The sequence below is a fragment of the Alligator sinensis genome, unplaced genomic scaffold (assembly GCF_000455745.1).
Source record: "Alligator sinensis unplaced genomic scaffold, ASM45574v1 scaffold1286_1, whole genome shotgun sequence".
In the NCBI taxonomy this organism is placed as follows: Eukaryota; Metazoa; Chordata; order Crocodylia; family Alligatoridae; genus Alligator; species Alligator sinensis.
The window spans coordinates 874,669-894,819 of record NW_005842606.1 but is presented as its reverse complement, the minus strand read 5'-3'; the positions used below and the strand labels follow the sequence as shown (position 1 = coordinate 894,819).

Here is a 20,151-nt window from a genome sequence, read left to right as displayed (position 1 = left end):
TGGGCTGGGGTCTGGCCATGCCCACACCAGCTGGAGCAGGTGTGGGGAAAAAAGCCTTGGAGGGCTTCTCTCCCAGCCTCCATCACTTCCTTTTGGCAGTGGCCGGCAGGCCAGGGGCCATGCTCTAGCACCCCCACCCAGCTTCAGACCTGAGCTACTGCAGGCATGTGGCTGCATTTCCAGAATCAAAAGTGAATGCATGTCCACTTGCTTCTCTGTTCAGTCTACACAATTTAGACTAACCTGTACAGATTGAATCAGTTCAGCCTCTGGCTTTTTGACTGTCTGTACTTAGCCTTAATGATGCAGAAGGAAGAGTTAGACTTGTATCACATAGATAATGAATTGTGTTCCAATCTATGAGTAATTAGGGAGGGTATAAACTCTCAATTACTAATAAATGATTAGGTAATTTTTAAATAGTCATGTCCACATAACTTGCACCAAAATATTCCAAGATATTGAAAGCCATCACTAATATGCTGAAATTAAGTTTTAATAATTTTTAGTAAATCTTGAAATACTCGGGGAAATTCCCAAAGACAGTGAGAGGTTAACTCTATACCAGTATTCAGAAAGATCAAAAGAGATGACCTGGGTAACTTTAGGTCAGTTAAACTGACGTCACTTGTGGCCATTGTAAGTAGGGATACCAAAAAATGGGATTCAGCTAATGAAGTATTCTGGGGAGCAGCAAATCAAAAAAATGGTTAGGGATATAGCAGATGAATTCTGAGCTTCGCTTTCACTTCAAATAAATACTTGATTTCTTTGCCATGTCCCCCATCTCCCCTCCTGCCATACAATAATGCCAAACCCATCTGGAACTTTTGCCCTAAACCTCCCAGCTCTCCTCCTTATTCTCCCTTCCATCTTGGAAAAGCAGAAGTGGCTCCTTATGCCCTGCCTTTCCTCTCCTTCCATCCAGAGAAGGACTGAGTGAGACATTCAGCTACTTGCCTGTCTCAGTCTTTACTCTTGTTAAACAAGAGAGCTGCAATAGTGGTTCTGTAGTTTTTTTCTGCCCTTTTTATCTTTTCTTCCTGTTCATAATCTCTGCTTTCTCTGGGGAATTAGGATTTTCAACCCCTAGAAACATGCATTACCCAGTAGGCTAGGCAATCTATCACAGTAGCAGTGCCATTTTGCATTCAGACTTGTTTGAATAACCGTATATGAATATTTGATTTGCTAAGCAAAAACGGCCATCCAAGTCTCTTTTCGGTCACTCTAATTGGAAATGTAGATGGCATGTATCGGCTGATTTGTTCAGTAAATATATTTGATTGGCTGAGTGGGGACTACAGAGAGGAAGTGATAACAATTCAGATTTTTTTTTTTTTTTGTAGAACTGTACATCTGTATTTTCATTATGGGATGGTAGTATTAGAAGGAAGTTGTAGGGTTTTTTTTGGTTTCTTTCAGGGATCCCAAAGTAAAAAAAATAAAAGCTTCTGCTTTCCAGTTTCTTCTCTTGTATTGTCTTATTCTACTGACATTGGAGAGATGAGCTTAGAAGTCTTCTGTGGAGTACAATAGCAAGGTGCTACGCAAATAAGATTTGTGTTGCCCTCTTAACTGCAGCTCTGTCTGAACTGGTAGGGGTGGAGGATAAACCAACACAAAAACAGAAAACCATAGTGATCTGAATTCTGTGTGTCTCTCTCTTGTAAAAGTTTAAAACTTTAAAAAACTACTCAATTTCTGTTACCTTAATTACATCACACTTAGAATGTATTTTTTTTTCCTCCCCGTCTCTCCTATCCATGCCGTTGATGTCTTAACAGCAGATTCCAGTAAGTTTCTCCCAAGTGATTCTTCTATTGTAGGAAGTACTTGTAATGCTACATTCTAACATTTTTCTTGGCACACAAAGATGGAGTGCAAGAAGGAAGGGAAGGCAGGAAGCAGCTAGAACATCAGAAATGAGTAACTACAGGATACTTGTGGCATTTTTCCCTACTCCTGCTTAGTCTTCCCATAGTTATCTGCAAATCTTCTAATGTCACTGGAAGGTGTCTATTATCCTTAGTGCCATATGATTCCTCCACATACATTTGATACCATGCTGTGTGTTGTTGGACTCAGAGGCTTTCCTTATTCCCTATACATTTCTAACTGGATATATCTTTTGGGTGCTGGTGATAAATTAGGATCTTCTGCAATTTCTTGCTGCCTATGGACCGCACCCAGAGAGTGGTGGTGGATGGTTCTTTCTCGGCCTGGAGGGAGGTGGGCAGTGGGGTCCCGCAGGGTTCGATCCTCGGACCGATATATTTCAATATCTTCATCAGCGATTTGGATGAGGGTGTGGAGAGCACCCTCTCCAAGTTTGCTGATGATACCAAGTTATGGGGCAGAGTTAGTACACCGGAGGGCAGGGAGCAGATTCAGGCTGACCTGGACAGGTTGGATCAATGGGCAGAGAGAAATAGGATGCAATTTAATAGATAGATGTAAGGTACTCCACCTGGGAAGGAGGAGGAACCCCCAGCACACCTATAGGTTGGGGAGTGTCCTTCTCAGCAGCTCGGAGGCAGAGAGGGATCTTGGAGTCATAATTGACTCCAAGATGAACACAAGCCGGCAGCGTAATGAGGCCATCAACAAGGCCAATCACACCTTGTCGTGCATTAGCAGGTGCACGACTAATAGAACAAAGGAGGCGATGCTCCCCCTCTATGCGGCACTGGTCAGGCTGCAGTTGGAGTACTGTGTCCAGTTTTGGGCGCCACACTTCAAGAGGGACGTGGGGAATCTTGAGAGGGTCCAGAGGAGGGCCACTTGCATGATTAGTGGCCTTCATGATAGACCCTACAGGGGGAGGTTGAGAGAGTTGAATCTCTTCAGCCTTTACAAGAGACAGCTGAGGGGAGATCTTGTGGCTGCCTATAAATTTATTAGGGGAGGTCAATGAGGAATAGGGGAAGCACTGTATACTAAGGCGTCCCAGGGAGTGACTAGGAATAACGGGTGTAAACTAGTTGAGAGTGGATTTAGGTTAGATGTTAGGAAGAAATTTTTCACAGTAAGGGTGACCAATATCTGGAATGGGCTTCTAAGAGAGGTGGTGCTATCACCTAGCTTGGAGGTCTTCAAGAGGAGGCTAGATAGTCACCTGGCTGGGGTCATCTGATCTCGGTCCTCTTTCCTGCCAGGGGCAGGGGGTCGGACACGATGATCCATTGTGGTCCCTTCCGACTCTACAATCTATGAATACTGGCTGTGGCAAACAATTATGTCAACAGCTTGAGAAGTATCGTAGAAAAAGTCTGCCCATGAATTGAGATATAGAAGAAAAGTTTTGGAGGCCAAAATAAGGTAATTTTCAAGATCAGGGTTTTAGACAAATATAAAAAAAAAAGATTGATTTTGTTATTCCATTGTTTATTTTTTTTTCTTCAAAAGGGGACACACCTGAAGGCCAGTCAGTCCTTAGGCAGATAATATGACTTGTACTGTAGTACCACCTTTTTGTCAGAAGATGGTGCAGCTAGAATATTTAAATGATCAAACTTCTAGTTTTCAAGCTTTTTTTCGTTTTGCAATCAGAACTTACTTGAAGTTTGACAACTGTCACATACAATTGTTTAGTCATTTCTAATCAGTGCTGTAAAGCACTCCAATTCTTTAGAATTTTTTTGTAAATAATGTAGATTCAGGGGTTTCTGGACTTTTTTTAGGAAGAGTAGTGCAGAGGTACAAGGTGGAATTTTCTTCAAAGCTCTGTCATTTCGTGAGGGTAATCTTGTTACTCATCCTTTCAAGGTGTTGAATCAGAATTGGTATTTGTAAAGCACATTGGAATCTTTGGATGAAGAGCAATCCATAATTGCAAATGATGCTTGTCCTGCTAGAAAGCCTGGCTAAAAGTGTACGCTCTTTCCTGATTTTGCTGCTTATTCCTTTTGTTGCATAAACTTTTGACTGAGGTTAAGAAAAGTGGTGTTTTAGAATATGTTTTGTTTTCTTAAAATTTCTACATACTTTAGGGTGTTTCTGTATACATATCATACACTTAGTGAGTTTTACCTTTTTATCTAGTCAGCCAATCTAATACTTAGAAACAATTCTTTGTGCCCCATCTGTGAATGGAAGAAGCTACTGGTATGATTGACTGTTTTGGGGCAAGTTTATTGTAATCAGTATGAGTGCGATCCTGTGAAGACCTCACTCTTTTTATTTCCTTTGGATATCAATAGGAGTAGAAATACTTCACAGGTTGTCTGCTGAGGCTCATTATATCAGTTTTGAGAGGACACATACAGGTACAAACTCCATAAAATACCCTAATAGGAGGTGCATTGGGAGCCTCCTCCATCAAACAAAAGACTGCAAGTTTAGGCTAAGTTTTTTGGAGTTTAGGAAGTCAAAAGTTCTGTTCTGAATACTTTGGCACAATTCTTTCATTGCAGTGCATTTCATTAAGATTAATGGATAGAAATAGTGGGATGTTAAAATGTGTTTCCTCAGGAACGTGTTTCATAACTTCTAAAAGGTCAGGCTGGTACCTTCTCTTGATCATTATGCTGCTTGCAGTGATCAGCCACCCACATCAATACTCAAAATTATTACATTCTCTATTTTTACGTAGTCATGACCTCTTCTCTTTTCCTAACTTTAGCTAATATCTTGTCTTTGCAAGAAACAGGTGTAGTTGATTCACCCAGTCATTGGATATTGATATTAAGGGTTTTCTGCCCTCAGAACTGTAATGTATGTACTGCAACCTAAATAATTTGTATGGCTCTCAAAAAATGCAAATTTACATACAATCTGTATTGTTTTTTTCCAAATACAATCTGTATTATTTTTTCTGGATGCTTATCTTGCTGAGGTGATCTGACCCTAGCTGACTTCCTGCCCCTTGGGCAGGGGGCTGGACCTGGATCTCGTGAGGTCCCTTCCAGCCCTAATGTCTATGAAATCTGTGAATATGAGGGCTGTGTATTTCTAATAAGATTTTCAAGCACACTTTGAGACACTTAAACAGATGTGTAATAATTTTCACTGGTTTTGGTGCCCTTTTGTTATTAAACTATATGAATTGATATTTACTGATCTATTCTGTGTAAATATTTACAGCATGTGGAACTGAAAATTCTTCCTAAGAGGTGGTGGCCAGGTTTCAGCTGAGTTGGATTTTTTTTTTTTTGTAATGTCATTTTAAAATCACAAATAATGGGTTACCACTGGTCATGTCTGGAGATAGGAATTGTAGAGTTTACTTTTAAATGACAGTTTATGCATGTTTCCTAAATTCCTCTCTTACAAGCCTTTACATTCAGCCTGTATTTATAACATGTCAACAAACTCTATTTATCTAATCATTTCAAATCAAGCTAGCATGATTAATTTAGTAAGTTTAAAAAAAAAAGTGTTCTGATCCAAAATGTATGTTTGACTTAAAAATGTGTGACTTCTTTTCCCCTTACTTTAATATTAAAAACATGGTTTGTTTGTTTTTTAATTCTCTGCAGATGGAGATCTTATAACGATTTTTGATAGCTCAGATCTTTCCTTTGCAATTCAGTGCAGTAGGATACTTAAACTGACGTTATTTGGTAAGTTCTGGCTTACGTTTTTAATATTACTTGTATATGAAATAATATAAATAAATGAATGATTCATATCTCTTACCCTATCAGGAACTGTTTATAATTATAAAGATGTAATTAATTTAAATATTGTGTTGTCCCCTGAAATACTTTAAACTTAGGTGTCACTTAAAAACAGCAGTAAGGAAAAATAACTAAAGGTTTGTCTAATTTAATTGATAGTCCTTCCCTTTTCCCTTGCGTATTCACTTAGTTCTTTCCTGTTTGTGTGGCTCTTCTGCTCAGCAAAATAACACAGAGGAATATTTAAAATAAGAAAATGTGGTTATAAAAGTAAAAGAGGGATAATTAATAGACATAGGGCTGTAAAACTAGTTCTTACTCTAAGCTGAACATATTTCAAGTGTACCATTATAGTATTGTAGGAAGGTTGGGCTAGAAGAGATCTCATCTCATAGGGTCATCTAGTCCAGTCTCTGGCCCAACTAAACCATCCCAGTCAAATGTCAGGAATAGAGCAGGTTAGACGGACATTTCCAGGGATGGTGAATCTACTAGGCAGCCCATTCCATTCCATTCTTTAATCACCTTCATAGTCGGAGTTCTTCCAAATCTCCATCCTAAATTTCCTCTTTTGCAGTTGGAGGCCATTGTTCCTAGTCCTGTTCCCTACAGCTACAGGAAAAAAGTCCATCTCCTTCCTCTCTCTAATCATCCTTCAGATACTTGAAGACTATTATCAAATTCTTCCTCAGTCTTTTCTCCAGACTAAATAATCTTTCAGTCTTTCCTCCTACGTCACATTTCCCAGACCTTTAGTCCATCTCTCTGCTCACGATCACCTTTACCTCTTCTAGGTGCTTCAGAATAGATGATTTGAAGAATTGTTCCATGGTCTTTCAAGGTCTTTCAAGGTATTACTGACCAGTCTGTAATTCCCCAAGTCCTCCTTTTTCCCTTTCATAAAGATGGGAACTATATTTTGACCTTTCTAGTCTTGGACCTCACCTGACCTCCAGAGAGGATAGCCGGTGGCTCTGGAATTACTTCGTCCAATTTCTTCACTACCCTAGGGTGGATCTCGCCTAGCCCTGCTAATTTGAAAGCATCTAGCTTCTCCAAGTAATCTCTAACACGTTCTTCCACCCTTCTAGGCTGTTCGTCTTTGCTGTCAATTACACTGGTCATCTGGTAACTGACTTATTTGTACAGTTGAAGTTAAAAAGGTGTTAAATACTTCACTATTCTGCATCACCATAACTAGATTGCATTCTTCATTCTATAAGGGATCAATGGTTTCTTTGGTCTTTGCCTTAATTTTGATATCCTTGTAGAATCCCTTTTCTTTTTCGTTTACATCCGTTGCCATTTGCATCTCAAATCATGTCTTGGCCTTCCTAATTTTCTCCCTGAATGCCCATACAATACACTTATACTCTTCCCTAGAACTATCACCAAGTTTCTGCTTTTTATAGGATTCCTTTTTTAGTTTTAGCCCCTTGAAGAGATCATTGGGCTGGCTAGACAGCAATCTTTTGCACTTCCTATTCTTCCATCACATCAACATAGCTTGTTCCTGTGTCCTTGATATGGTCTCCTTAAAGTACAGCTGGCTCTCTTGGACTCCTTTTCTTCTCAGACTTCCTTCCCAGGGCATCCTGCCCATCTGTTTCCTGAGTGAGTTTGAAGTCTGAAGTTCAGTGTCCTAATTCTGCTGCTGTCCCTCCTTCAGCCCTGTAGGTTCTTGAACTCTATCATTTCTTGGTCACTGTCACTCTGCCTTCACATTCTCAATCAGTTTTTTGTTTGGGAGCAGCAAGTTGAGAAGACCTTCCTCTTAGTTGGCAGCTCCACCAGCTGTACCAAAAAGTTATCCTGAACATACTCCAAGAATTTGCTGGACTAACTGTGCACTGTTTCCCAGCCAGCAAGTATTATAGTAATTAAACTCCATCATTAGAAGTAAGCCATGCAATTTGGGAACTTCCTGTAGTTGTTTAAAAAAGGCTTTGTCTGCTTGCTCCTTCCTCTTGGTTTGGTGGTCTGCATAGCAGATGCCCGCTGTGACGTCTCTGCTACTCTCCCATCTAATCAGAGGCTTTTAAGAGGCCTACTTCGCATTTCGTAATATGCCTCAGAACACATGTACATCTCCTTTTATATAGAGGGCAACACCTCATTTTTTCCCCCTTCCTGAAGAAGCAAGTGCATGAACTATCCCACCACATCTCCATAATCCCAATTACATCTTAATTTGTGATTGTACTAGGACCTTCAGTTCTTCTTGTTGTTTTTCTCCAAGCTTCTTGTATGAGTATTTCAAGTATCTAACTGATTGTTCTACTTGCTCCCTGAGAACATTCCTACACCTAATGCTATTGCCTCCCCTTGCTAGGTTTTTATTCAAGTCCCTCTCTCTTTTCTGTGCTTTTCTCTCCATCCCCTGGTGAATGTAATTGAAAGCCCTCCTTATTAGTTAGTGAACCCTGACACATGGATACACTTTCTCTTCTTCATCAGATGGATCCAATATCATCCCAGTAGTCCTTCTTGGAAATGATGTGCAACTTACTGAGCAGGAAGGAGAGCGTACCTTCTTCACAATCCCATATTGTGTTGCAGCGAGACGCAGGCTAACTGGCTGCCCCAGACTGCTCTCAGGCTGCCCCGTGCACTGCTGCCATCTGTTTCGGGGCAGATGAAGGGAGTCTGCAGACCATGCTGAGATTGGTATACAGGGGCCCCTGCTTGTTCAGCATAATCAGTACAAGCCCTCTGCTCTCAAGGGCTAAGGATTTGAATGCCTGTTCAGGCATTCATGCTTTGTACCCACTCTGTTTACAGGCATCACTTAAACTGCTGTAATTAAATGGTTAGGAAAAAATCTCTATTCTAGTCTACCCTTCTCTATATTTCTATTTCCCAGGAATAGCATCAAATCTTGGTTGCTATAGAATTCATGCATGTTTATCAAATAAAGATTTCATGATGGTTAAGACTTGTATTTTTTAAAGCTGTGTTTTGATAAAAGCAGTTAAATCCAAGTTGTTTTCTCTATTTTATTTGAATTGGTAACTGGAAAAAATAATTCTGGGTTGAACTAAGCATTGTGCAGGCAGGTGCCATGCAAACTTTTCCATGCAGTTCTGCTACTATGTAGTAATACAGTGTGCTAAATTGGAGTGTTTTAGATGGACTAGAGGGAGATCATAATCTGTTTACTCATGACCTATTGTACATTTCTTTTTAAACTGTCCATGTAGGAAAAAACTAGTAGACTTAAACATTGTACAGTGGGGATGCTTCTATTTCATACTTGGCATCTAGGACATTTATTGCATAAGGTTAATCTGTGTATGTACAACCAAACGTATTTTTAACTTCTGGTTTTACAGTTAACGGGCAGCCAAGACCTCTAGAATCCAGTCAAGTGAAATATCTTCGCCGAGAGCTGATAGAGCTTCGTAATAAAGTGAATCGCTTGCTGGACTGTTTAGAACCACCTGTTGAACCTGGGCTTTCTACCAGCCTGCCTGAAAATGGTAGGTTGGTCACCTGTTCTCAAAGCATTGCAGGAACTGATTTGCCTCAAACTTTCTGCACTCCTTTATACAACAACCTCAACTCGTACCTCCTGTTTCTATTAAGTCTGTAGACCGTTCATCACTTCCTGCTTCAGAAATTTAAATTGCTAATGTTTTTGAGGTAATATTTACAAACTGTTCCTAGTTGAGAGCATTAGACAAATTGGTGTAAAAAAATTAAGAAACATTGACTGCTTTGTTTCCAACTTTGAAGCTGTAGAGTATTAACTTTTGAAGTGCTCTTGAAAATATTAGATCCTCTTAATGCTCCTATGTGCGAGGTTCATTAAAAGTATGTTTATTTACAGGTATGGGATGGCATAGGACATTGGAAGGGTAATGATTTTGTGTGAGATCGTTCGGTGAATTAGTGTTTTGAACTCAGGAATCTAGCTCATAGTCTTTTGCCTAGAGACAACACTACTTCCCTGATAGCCTAATGATGCATCTTTATTACTACTTACTTATACATCAATTTTTGTTTCATGTTTCACATTTAAGGAACAGTATATTTCCTTCCTGAGCATAATAACCAGCTGGGATATGGTCAGCCTAGTCTTAAATGTAAACATCATATTCTAGTCATCTGGAAATTCCTAGAAAAGGATTTGCTCCCAAATAATTGTGCTGTTAGTTGAAAGCAGAGTGATATGTCTGATGAATACACAAGCTCTCTGTGTGTGGTGCAGTTTAAATTTGATAAGTACAATCAGCTGTACAGTCTTGTCATCCTGGCTGAACTGTCTTTTGGAGTAATAAAATAATGAAAGGCCTAAAAATAATGATAGGAAATTACTATGTGTTTTGTCAATATTATAGCGAAAGAATCTGGAGCTCTTCTGCTTACCTGTTCTCTTGCCAAATTTTGGATTCTCTATATATGTCCTGTGCCTGGACAGTTTAGGCCAGGGGTGCTCATGTGTGGCCTGAGGGGCCATCGCATCTGGCCTGTGGGGCTTTCCATGGGGTGGGAAATTTGGTGGCACAAGAGCAGAGTCCATTAATATGCTTGCCTTCTCCCCTCTCTTCCCCTGTCCAAATTCCCAAACCCCAAGGCCCACATTACCAGTTGCAGCCAGCCCATGCCCCCTCCCTGCATCTGGATCAGGGCTGGGCCACACTTCCTTCTCTCTTCCCTCCTCCCATCCATGGGGCCAAGCCATGGCCCCTTTCCCCCTCTGGTTTGCAGCTAGACTGACTCCAGACCCCACTCCACATGTCCTTATGGTGGCAGTCCTGGTGCTGGATCAGGACCACCAGTGGGGTCCATACCACTTGGGAGGGGAAAAGTTGAGCACCACTGGCTTAGGAAATCAGCTTGCTATTTGTAGTAGGGGTAGATGTTCTAGAACTTCATTTTTAAGTAACCTTGTATTCCATGACAATTGAATTAAGACTGAACACTCATACTGGTGGTTATAGAAACAAATATCATGGGTTTCCAGCTATTTTTTTTTTTTACATCAATTTGCAAAAACTGCATGCAGAGAATACATTTTCAGTAAGCCACTTACAGTCATAATAGTGAGATTTTTTTTTTTTTAGTCACTGCCAGTATTTAATAGAAAGGCGATTGTTTGTCTTATAGATGCTGTGGATGGTAGGGAAGAAAAACCTGCTGCTACTGACTCTGTCAAGCCATCTACTCAAGTCATAGCAGCTAGTATGTCTGCTTTTGATCCATTAAAAAACCAAGATGAAATCAGCAAAAATGTCATGTCAGCTTTTGGCCTGACAGAGGAGCAGGTGTCAGGTAAGAATACATACTTTACTGAAAATAAAGTGAAAATTTTACATTGTTAAAACTGTCAATGTTTCTGTAGCTGAATTTACTGACGTTGTCTTAATGACTTCATATAGCAAATATATATTGCACCATGACTTAGTTGGGGAGAGAGCAAAAAAAAGTTTATGGTAGTTCAAACTAAAGTAAAAGGCTTGCTATTGTTCTAATGCTTCTGTATCTGGGTGCAGTTTCACTGAAATTTGAATGCTTGCACCTGTTGTGGTCCCAGTTTGGTGTTTAGTGTTTAAGAGTTCAATCTACAGATTTTACCCTTAACAGTCTACTTGAATATTTTTTTCCAAGAAATTTCATTTTCTAGTCTGAATTAAATTTTCATCATTTACTTTAGTTTATACTGAGCTTCTAGTCGGCTACTTTGTTTTCAGGTTTCCACGCAAAAGCATAAAGCTTCAGTGTCAGGGTTGAAATATTGGACTGGACAGAAACTAAAGATACATTCTCCTTTGCTGTTTTACAAAAACATTTCAAGCAATTTGAACCTTAACATTTCCATCTGCTCTAAAATTTGTGTGAAAGACCCTGTGACAGGGGCCATCCCAGGCCTGGGTCTCACGTTGGCAAGCCCACCTGTCTAAGTAGGGTAGTCTGCCCAGTCTCACCTGCCATGACTCGCTGGTTAAGTAAACTGGTGGAAAATGCAGGAGGCTGCCCATTTTTAATGTCCCAATGCCAGGGGGCGCTATCCATGGCTCCATACCACCTCTATACCATGGCTCATGCCTTGCAGATGGCATCCAGAATCTTATTCTATTCCTGGCCTAAAGCCAGACTAACTTAGTCCGCTATCAGGCCTCTTACACACTGCTCTGTTCTGAGCCTCACTCATACCGGCCCCCTCTCACTGGGGCCTCTTGCACTTTGCGCTCTCTTACTGGGCCTCTTTCATGCTGCACTCTACTGGGACCCTTCACTCCTGCCCCGTTTCTCTAAGTGACTCTCATAGGCCATCAGCTTTACCAGTTTCACTCCTTGACTGGCTGACATACAACCTTTTGGGCCTCTCCTGCGGCCCTCATCTGGGTAGTGACTAGCCAGTTCACCAGACATTGGGCTAACTTTGCCCTAGCCCTCTACTGGGCACTTCTGCACATACAAATATGCTCCTGTGGGGGTTGGCCCACGTGCTACCCTTTTGGCAGTCCTTCAGCCCTACTCAACACACACCCTGGTGCTGCCCTTCAGACTGGCGTTCAGCCCTACTCATCCCTCACCTTGCTTATGCACAGTCCTTCAGTTAGTAAAGACACTCCCTACTCCGTGCGGGCCCACCAAATATCTTACTGCCCTTCTCCGGGGCCACTCTTGCCCTGTCCCTTGCAGGTATCTGGGATCTTGCATCCCCCCTGGGCTCGGGTGTCTATGGATGTGCCTGGCACCACTATCTGCTATTGGGTATCCTAAGCCGTAAGAGGTGGAAGACCCCAGGTGTCCAGAGACATGCCTGGATCTATAACCAACAATGTTATGGGGGCTGGGGATATTAAGGTGCCCCTACTCACCGTCACTGGGGGAGGCTAGCGGTCCTGGCACTTGAATGACACTACCCTGCCACAAGCAGTCCCTCCAGGCCTCCCTACCCCAGCAGGGTACAGTTTCAGATCGTGCCCAGGACCAGGACCCTCCAGCCCTTTTACCTCCAAGATGTTGTGAGTAGAAGCTCAGCCGGGTGATGTCGCTTCCTCAGTTGCAAGCAGCAAACTGCTGTCTCTGTCTGCCTTGCATAAGTTTGAAAATGGCCGCCTTAATCAAGCACCTGGCAGCTGCCTGCTCCAGCTCTTAAAGTGGCAGGCACCAAAGGTGCACTGCCACAGACCCTTTACACAAAATAGCTTATCAGTTGAGACTTGAGAGAGGATACCATTGAAACATCTTATGGTAACAACAGCTTCAGAGTTGGTACAGTTATCAGTGCAAATGTAGAATAGCACTATAAACATTACATTTGATAGCTGTTTCAAACATGTCAAAGTGCTGTTCCTGTGTACAGTGTCACCGTTCAAACTCCTAACTGAAAAATAAGATCACTTCCAACAATATTACTCATTTGAAATATAGGCACCATAGATGCATTGTCAGTTCATAGAATTTTTTTGAAACGCCACATTTAATGTGGCTTCTCTGAACTCAGATGGCTTATCAGCTCCCATTTTCAAAGTTGCAATAAAAACTTATTTCTGGCCTTCCTTGCATAAAATGTAATTTCACGAGAAAATCTGGCAAAAAACGTTGACTTTAAACCTTATCTTCTTTGAGCTATGTTAGCTTCGTCTTTAGAACCGTTATCCACTCCTTAAAACACTTCATTTAGCATTAAAGAAGTCCTCCAGTAAAGAAGTGAAAGGAATTTTCTTAAGAATCCCATACAAAGTAAGAAGAGTAGAAGCACCAACCATGTTCATTTTGGGCTGCCAAAGAACTATGGTGTTTGTTAAAAAGAAGAGTGAACAGATGCTGCAGTCAACAGATGCATTACAACAGTAGCCTGTTGATGCTGACATCCAGTAGGCCTCCCCCCCTGCTTCCACATGGTCTGAATCAGGGCTGGGCCATGCCCCCCTTGCCCCCGTCCCCCATGACTGGATCAGGGCCATGCCATTTTCCCCCCTCTCACCCTATGCACCTGAATCAGGGCTGGGCCATGCCCCGCTCCTGCAGGGCCTCCTCAGGGCTTGGCTGCTTTCCACACCCTCTTCCCCTGCCTAAAACAAGGGAACAGATTTAAAAAGAAAAATGCATGTTTCAATAGATGTATAATGTTTGAGTTGACGTTAAAATGACAGGTGTTTACAGTTTTAGGTCCTACACCCACAGTTGTTTGACTTTGTACATCTGTAAGCACTTGAGGTCACTAGAACTGCCCATATGCATATTTCATAGACATTAGGGCTGGAAGGGACCTCGGAAGATCATCGAGTCCAGCCCCCCGCCCAAAGGGCAGGAAGTCAGCTGGGGTCATAGGATCCCAGCAAGATAAGTGTCCAATTTTTTCTTGAAGGTGTTCAATGTAGATGCTTAAACCACCTCCGATGGCAGGCTATTCCAGACCTCAGGGGCTCGGACAGTAAAGAAATTCTTCCTTGTGTCCAGTCTGAAACGGTTTTGCAGCTGTTTATGACCATTCAACCTCGTCATCCCTTGGGGTGCTCTGGTGAACAAATGTTTCACCCAGATACTGGTGGTCACCCCTGATAAATTGATAGGTGGCCACCAGATTGTCCCTGAGCCCAATTGTGGAGCCCAAAACTGGACACAGTACTCCAGCTGCGGCCTCACTAAGGCCGAGTACAGGGGGAGAATGACGTCCCGGGATTTGCTTGAGAAGCATCTATGGATACAAGCCAGTGTTTTGGTCGCTTTACTAGCCGCGGCATCGCCTTGAAGGCTCATGTTCATCTTGTGGTCAGTGATGACCCCCAAGTCTCTTTCTTCCATAGTGCTAGCCAACATAGCACTGCTGAGCCTATAAGGATGCTGCGGGTTTTTTTTCCCCAAGGTGGAGAACCTTGCATTTATCGGCGTTGAACACCGTCAGATTCTCGTACGCACACTTGCTGAGCCTGTCCTGGTCAGCCTGGATAACCTGCCTGTCTTCTGGTGTGGATGCTTTGCCCCAAAGTTTGGTGTCATCGGCGAACTTGGCCAGTCCGCTTCTGACTCCAGTGTCCACATCATTAATGAAGATGTTGAACAGTATGGGTCCAAGGACAGAGGCTTGGGGGACCCCACTGGTCACACAGGGCACCATGATGATTGACTTCTGTCAACCACCACCCTCTGGGTCTGACCACGGAGCCAATTTCCCAGCCAGCAGGTTGTGGTGGACCCAAGGCCACAATTGGCCAGTTCTGCCAAGAGGTGATCATGGGATACCAGATCAAAGGCTTTTTTGAAGACAAGATATAAGACATCAATCTCTTCTCCCTTGTCCAGGTGATAGGTCACCTGGTCATAAAGGGAAATGAGATTGGTCAGGCAAGACCTACCTGCAACAAACCCATGCTGGCTATTCCTCAGGATGTTGGTGTCGGCCAGTCCATTAAGAATGGCCTCTTTGATAAACTTTTCTAAGACCTTCCCCGGGATAGAAGTCAGGCTGATGGGCCTATAGTTTGCTGGATCCACTTTCCTCCCTTTCTTGCAGATAGGCACCACATTGGCCTTCTTCCAGTCTTTGGGCACTACACCAGAGTGCCAGGAGTTCTCAAAGATCCATGCCAGGGACTAGGCTATGATGCTCGCCAGCTCCTTGAGTACCCTGGGGTGTAGATTGTCAGGGGACAGCTGACTTGAAGGTATCCAGCCTCTCAAGGTGTTCCTTCATGAGGTCAGCATTGATGGAGGGCAGGGAATTTCCCTCAGCCGGGCCTCCCTGTCCCATAGTGGGCATGGGCGTGCCATGGGACTGATGAAAGACTGACGCAAAGTACCCATTTAATAGGTTGGCTTTTTCCTGGGTATCGGTTGTCATATGTGTTAGTAGGGTTGGGGCTTTAGGTTCCTTGTCATGGATCAAAACATATAACATTTTTTTTTCTTTTTCAAATGGGCATTCCATACCTTTTTTGCAAATTTAAAACCAGAATTCATGGAGTGCTATTGTGCCCTCTTCTCAGTGGTAAAGAGAAGTGTGAATAATTTTCATGGCAAGTAACTTTTCAAAACAAAAGCTTCCCCTGACTGAAAGGGGAAGTCTGAAGAATTAAGTGGGGGGAGGGGATGTTCTCAGTATTATTTGTCTACTTGCCAGTAAAATAAATTACTTGCTTAGGACACTGGGAAATCACCATAGTAGATACTCTCCAAGTAAATGTGGAAATTCAAGGGTTTTTTTTATAATTGTTTTTAAATTGTGTTTAGCATGAGAAGGCATTTTTACACATGCTCTGCCGTGGGGTTGGGGGGGCTTTAGTTAATTAGAACGGCTCCAAGAGCCGCTCTACTTAAAGCACCCACAGCATCTTGTGTATCAGTGTCCCTGCACTTCAAAATTGTGACACAACCACTTTCATTAAGCTCATCAAATGAGCTTTAGACACATTGCCCCCACTGCCATTTTGAAGCGTGAGGATGCTGATACATGGGACATGGAGGTTGCTAGAGTACGCTAATTAGCACACTCCAGCAAACTCAGTCGAGTCTGCTTCAATGCATTGTAATTACAGCGCATTGGAGTAGGCTCCCCATGTGTCTACAGGCACCCTTAAATTTTAACCTTTTTCAAATGTAAAGCTATGCAAAGCTGAACAAAGTCCTTTTTTTTTTCCCCTAGAAAGAATTTATATTAATTCTGGATTAAATTTATCTTTGAGTCTTTCAGTCTGTGCCCTTCTTCTGTGTAGTCATTTTTGTTTTTGTTTTTTTTTTTTCCTTGCACTCTCCAGGCCCACCCAGTGCCCCGGTTGAAGAACGTTCAGGGACACCAGATAGCATTGCTTCCTCCTCTTCTGCAGCTCATCCACCTGGTGTTCAGCCACAGCAGCCATCCTATGCAGGAACTCAGCCTCAAACTGGTCAAATGGAAGGTGAGCAGCATGCTTTTGCTGTCTTACAATGTGAAAATTGCCATTTTCAGACTCTGGGTAATTTAGAGGTTTGTCACATTTTTCATTAAAAGATTATATTGTAACTTCAAGTGGTACTTCTAGTACTCCACACAAAAGGAAATGGCTAAAGTGATCATCAGAACCCAAAGGTCACAGCTGCCCTGCTCTGAATTTTTTTTTTTAATCTTCTCTGTTAAAACACTAGGTGGTGCAGTAGCTTTGTCTTTTTTTTTTTTTTTTTTTTTTTTTTAAAGTCGGGTCATGCTATACATTAAAAAGAAAGGAACATTTTGTTGCAGTATTGTGGTAACTGTGATAAAGCTAATGCATATATGACTGAGAGTTTAAAAATTACCAAACTTTGCCATTAATGTGGCTCAGAAGTCCTAACATGTTGTTCTAATCACTGGGTGAAGCAGTAATTGAAGTCCCTTGCAGTTTTGCAACAAATGCAGAAGGATTTTCTGCATTAGTAGGAGTGTTGCCAGCAGACTGAGGGGAAGTACAGGCAACCCTTGCCATTCATGGGGGATACGTTCTCATATCCCCCGCGGATGGTGAAATCTGTGAATAAGGCACTGTGTTCATGAACGCAGTGCCCCAGGCGACTGGGGGTTGGTGCGGGCACGGGAGTATGGCAGCAGGAGCCTGGTGCCAGCAAGCGCGGAGCTCCCAAGGAGCTCTGGTAAGTGCTTAAAGTGTATTTAAAATGCAGGTTTGGCATTCATGAATACATGAAACCACGAAAACCAAACCCGCGAATAACGAGGGTTTCCTGTAGTTATTTTTCTCTATTCTGCACTAGTGAGACCACATCTGGAGTACTATGTCCAGATTTGGGCCCCTGACTACAGAAAGGATGTGTACAAGTTGGAGAGGGTAGGGGGCTGGGGCGTATGATGTATGAGAGGCTGAGGGAACTGGGTTTATTTAGTCTGTAGAAGTGAAGACCGAAGGGAGATTTGATAGCAGGCTTAAACTACCTGAAGTGGGCTTCCAAAAAGGATGGAGCTAAACTGTTCTCAGTGGTGACAGATGACAGAACAAGGAGCAATGGTCTCAAGCTGCGGCAAGGGAGGTTAGGTTGGATATTAGGAAAAAAGTTCTTACTAGGAGGGTGGTGAAACACTGGAACAGGTTACCTAGAGAGGTGGTGGAATCTCCATCCTTGGAGGCTTTTAAGGCCCGGCTAGACAAAGCCTTGGCTGGAATGATCTAGTTGGGGAGAGTCTTGCTTTGAGCAGGGGGTTGGACTAGATGCCCTCCTGAGGTCCCTTCCAACCCTAATTTTCTATGACTCTGTTTAAACTGTTGGCTTGTGCCTTTAAAGTGAGCCAATTAAATGCTGCTTGCTAATTGTATTTACTGTGTCATTTAGAGGATCGACTAATCTTGTTCATTTGTTCAGTGGTGTGGACCAGCTCAGCTTTTTAATGCACTCATACTCTGTATAATCCTAATATTGCTCTGTCCCAGTGACATTACTTGGTTTTATACTGTGTTGCCCCCACCCTGGGGTCCTCTGCTCACCCCTATACTCTTGATACCTTCAACATCATCCTGCTTGGTGCTACCCCCACTGTAACCTACCTCACAGTTGTGACCCTACTTCCCAGATACCAGCACAGACCATCACCCACTGCCTTTTCTCCCAACTTACAGCTGTGTCCAGGCTGCACCAACCCCTCCCTGTACCTTTGGGGTAAATAGCTGTTAGAAGCAGGGGACAGCCAAAGGGATGGAGCAGCAGCAACTGGCTGGTGATGGGAAGGGGCTCAATGGGCTTCAGCCAGTCACAAAGCCCTGGAGAGTTCCCTGCAGGGTGTTGTGCTCCTACTCGGACACCAGGTGGTGCCGCTGTGTTTTGACTGTCCATCCAGCTCATTGTTGCCTCACTTTTTTACAGATGTCTTCAGTTTGTTCATGGTCTGTAGGGACACACGTTTTTTACTCTATTTTTATGGGCTGTTTGTAAATCTACAGACAGTTGGCCAACCCTGCCCTTGATTTCTAAATATGCACTTGCCTGAAGTCTCTGTTATATTGGATGATAAACTTCTGCATTGTCCCTGAGCTGTCAGACAAGCTTGCTGTTCTTTCCAATGGAATTCTCTCTCTGCTGTGGAGAGACCTGCTCTGTTGCATTTTAAAACATAGCTTTTAATTTTTACGTTTCTTCTTCTTAATTTGATATTTTACCTGTGCCAAAGTGATCAGATTTAGAGGCAGAATTTCATTCCTCTCACTTCCTACTATGTGTATAACAGTCTACAGATGAATGCTCAAATAGTTTAGTGTAGCAAACATTAAAGTGGAGAGAGTAACTGCATTGTCATCAAACTAGCCAGAAAGAAGTTAGGACTGAAATATGTAAGTTAGAACCAACAGGAAAAAGGGCAATTGTGCCCACAAGCTTACTGATAACTTTTTTCCAACTACTCAGTTCACATCTATTCAAAAAGCCTTGCCAACCAACAAGAAAGGCTTCTGTAAAATTTGAGACTGATAAGGGCTAAGCACCCATGATATAACTGAAAAAAGCATTAAGTCATCTGTGGAAAGTAATTAATGTAACAAAGTGCAGACATTTAAGCAAGCTAAAAATTAGACTTTTAATTGGCTTAACTAAACATTTAAGATCAGGCATCTGAGATGTGTTGCTTTCAGCCCTGTTCTTTTCTCTGAAAATTGTGGCTGCCTTTTATAACTGCACTATTAGAAGTGTGACACTTCTTTATATCTTCTCTGTGTCTCTCTTTTTTTTATTAAAAAAAAAAAAAGTAAAACAATGCATAAAATGCTTAGAGGTTTTAAATATAATTTAGATTTTGTACCTCTTGGCTCCCAACACTTGTGCTGCAGATGCTTTTGGAAATTTGTGTTTAGGTCTTCCTTTGGCAGCCAGAAAATGTAGCTGTAAAATAAGCATTCTAATTTTCGGCTGCTGACTGCTTTTTTTAGTATCTCTATGGGAAAGGCGGTCAAATTGACAAAAATAAGATATAAGCAGTAAAAGGTTGACTGTTGTAATAAATAAGAGGTAAAAGTGTTTTACAGTGCTCTGGAACTGTTGAATCACTTGCTAACGTGAAATGAATGAAAAATCACTGCAGCATGTTAAAAGCAGAAGAAACTTAAAAGCTGCATCAAAGCTGCTGGGTTTTCCCAATAAAAAGACATGGTTATTAAAATACAGACATGGTCTCCCACTGCCTGGGCACCCTGGGCCTGTCCACCCCTCACGCACCATTGGGGTGCCAGATGGAGTGCATGGGCAGGGTCTCCATGGAGACCAGCCTGGTACCCCTGTGGGCAGGGTGTGCTCAGCTGGGCAGATGGGATGGGGCTGTGGGTGGGCGGGATGCAGCATCCAGGAACAAAATGGGTAGGGCCAGGGCTGGGATTGCAGGATGGTGGTGGGGCAGGAAGCATGGAGGGAGTGGATCGCAGCTCGGCCCCGGCCTCACTCGCCCACCCTGCTCCCAGACACTGCTCCCTGCCCGCCCATAGGCCCATTCCATGCACCCGGCCAAGCATGCCCAACCCAGAGGGGTCCAAGGCTGGTCTCTGTGGAGATCCCTTCTGCCCGCTCTGTCTGGTGCCCCCAGCAGTGGGTTCAAGGTAGACAGGCCCAGGGCCAGATAAAATAAATTGGCATC

The 20,151-nt window shown here is 42.7% G+C and overlaps 1 protein-coding gene across 1 annotated transcript in view; it reads left to right on the top strand.

Annotated features, from left to right (window-relative positions):
* TFG (TRK-fused gene) overlaps positions 1-20,151 on the top strand; it is a 33,766-nt gene that overhangs the window by 6,845 nt on the left and 6,770 nt on the right. Inside the window, exons 4-7 of the mRNA XM_006033069.3 lie at positions 5,481-5,564; positions 8,954-9,100; positions 10,731-10,895; positions 16,331-16,471. Coding sequence (XP_006033131.1) covers positions 5,481-5,564; positions 8,954-9,100; positions 10,731-10,895; positions 16,331-16,471 — 537 coding nt within the window. The remainder of the gene's footprint in view (positions 1-5,480; positions 5,565-8,953; positions 9,101-10,730; positions 10,896-16,330; positions 16,472-20,151) is intronic.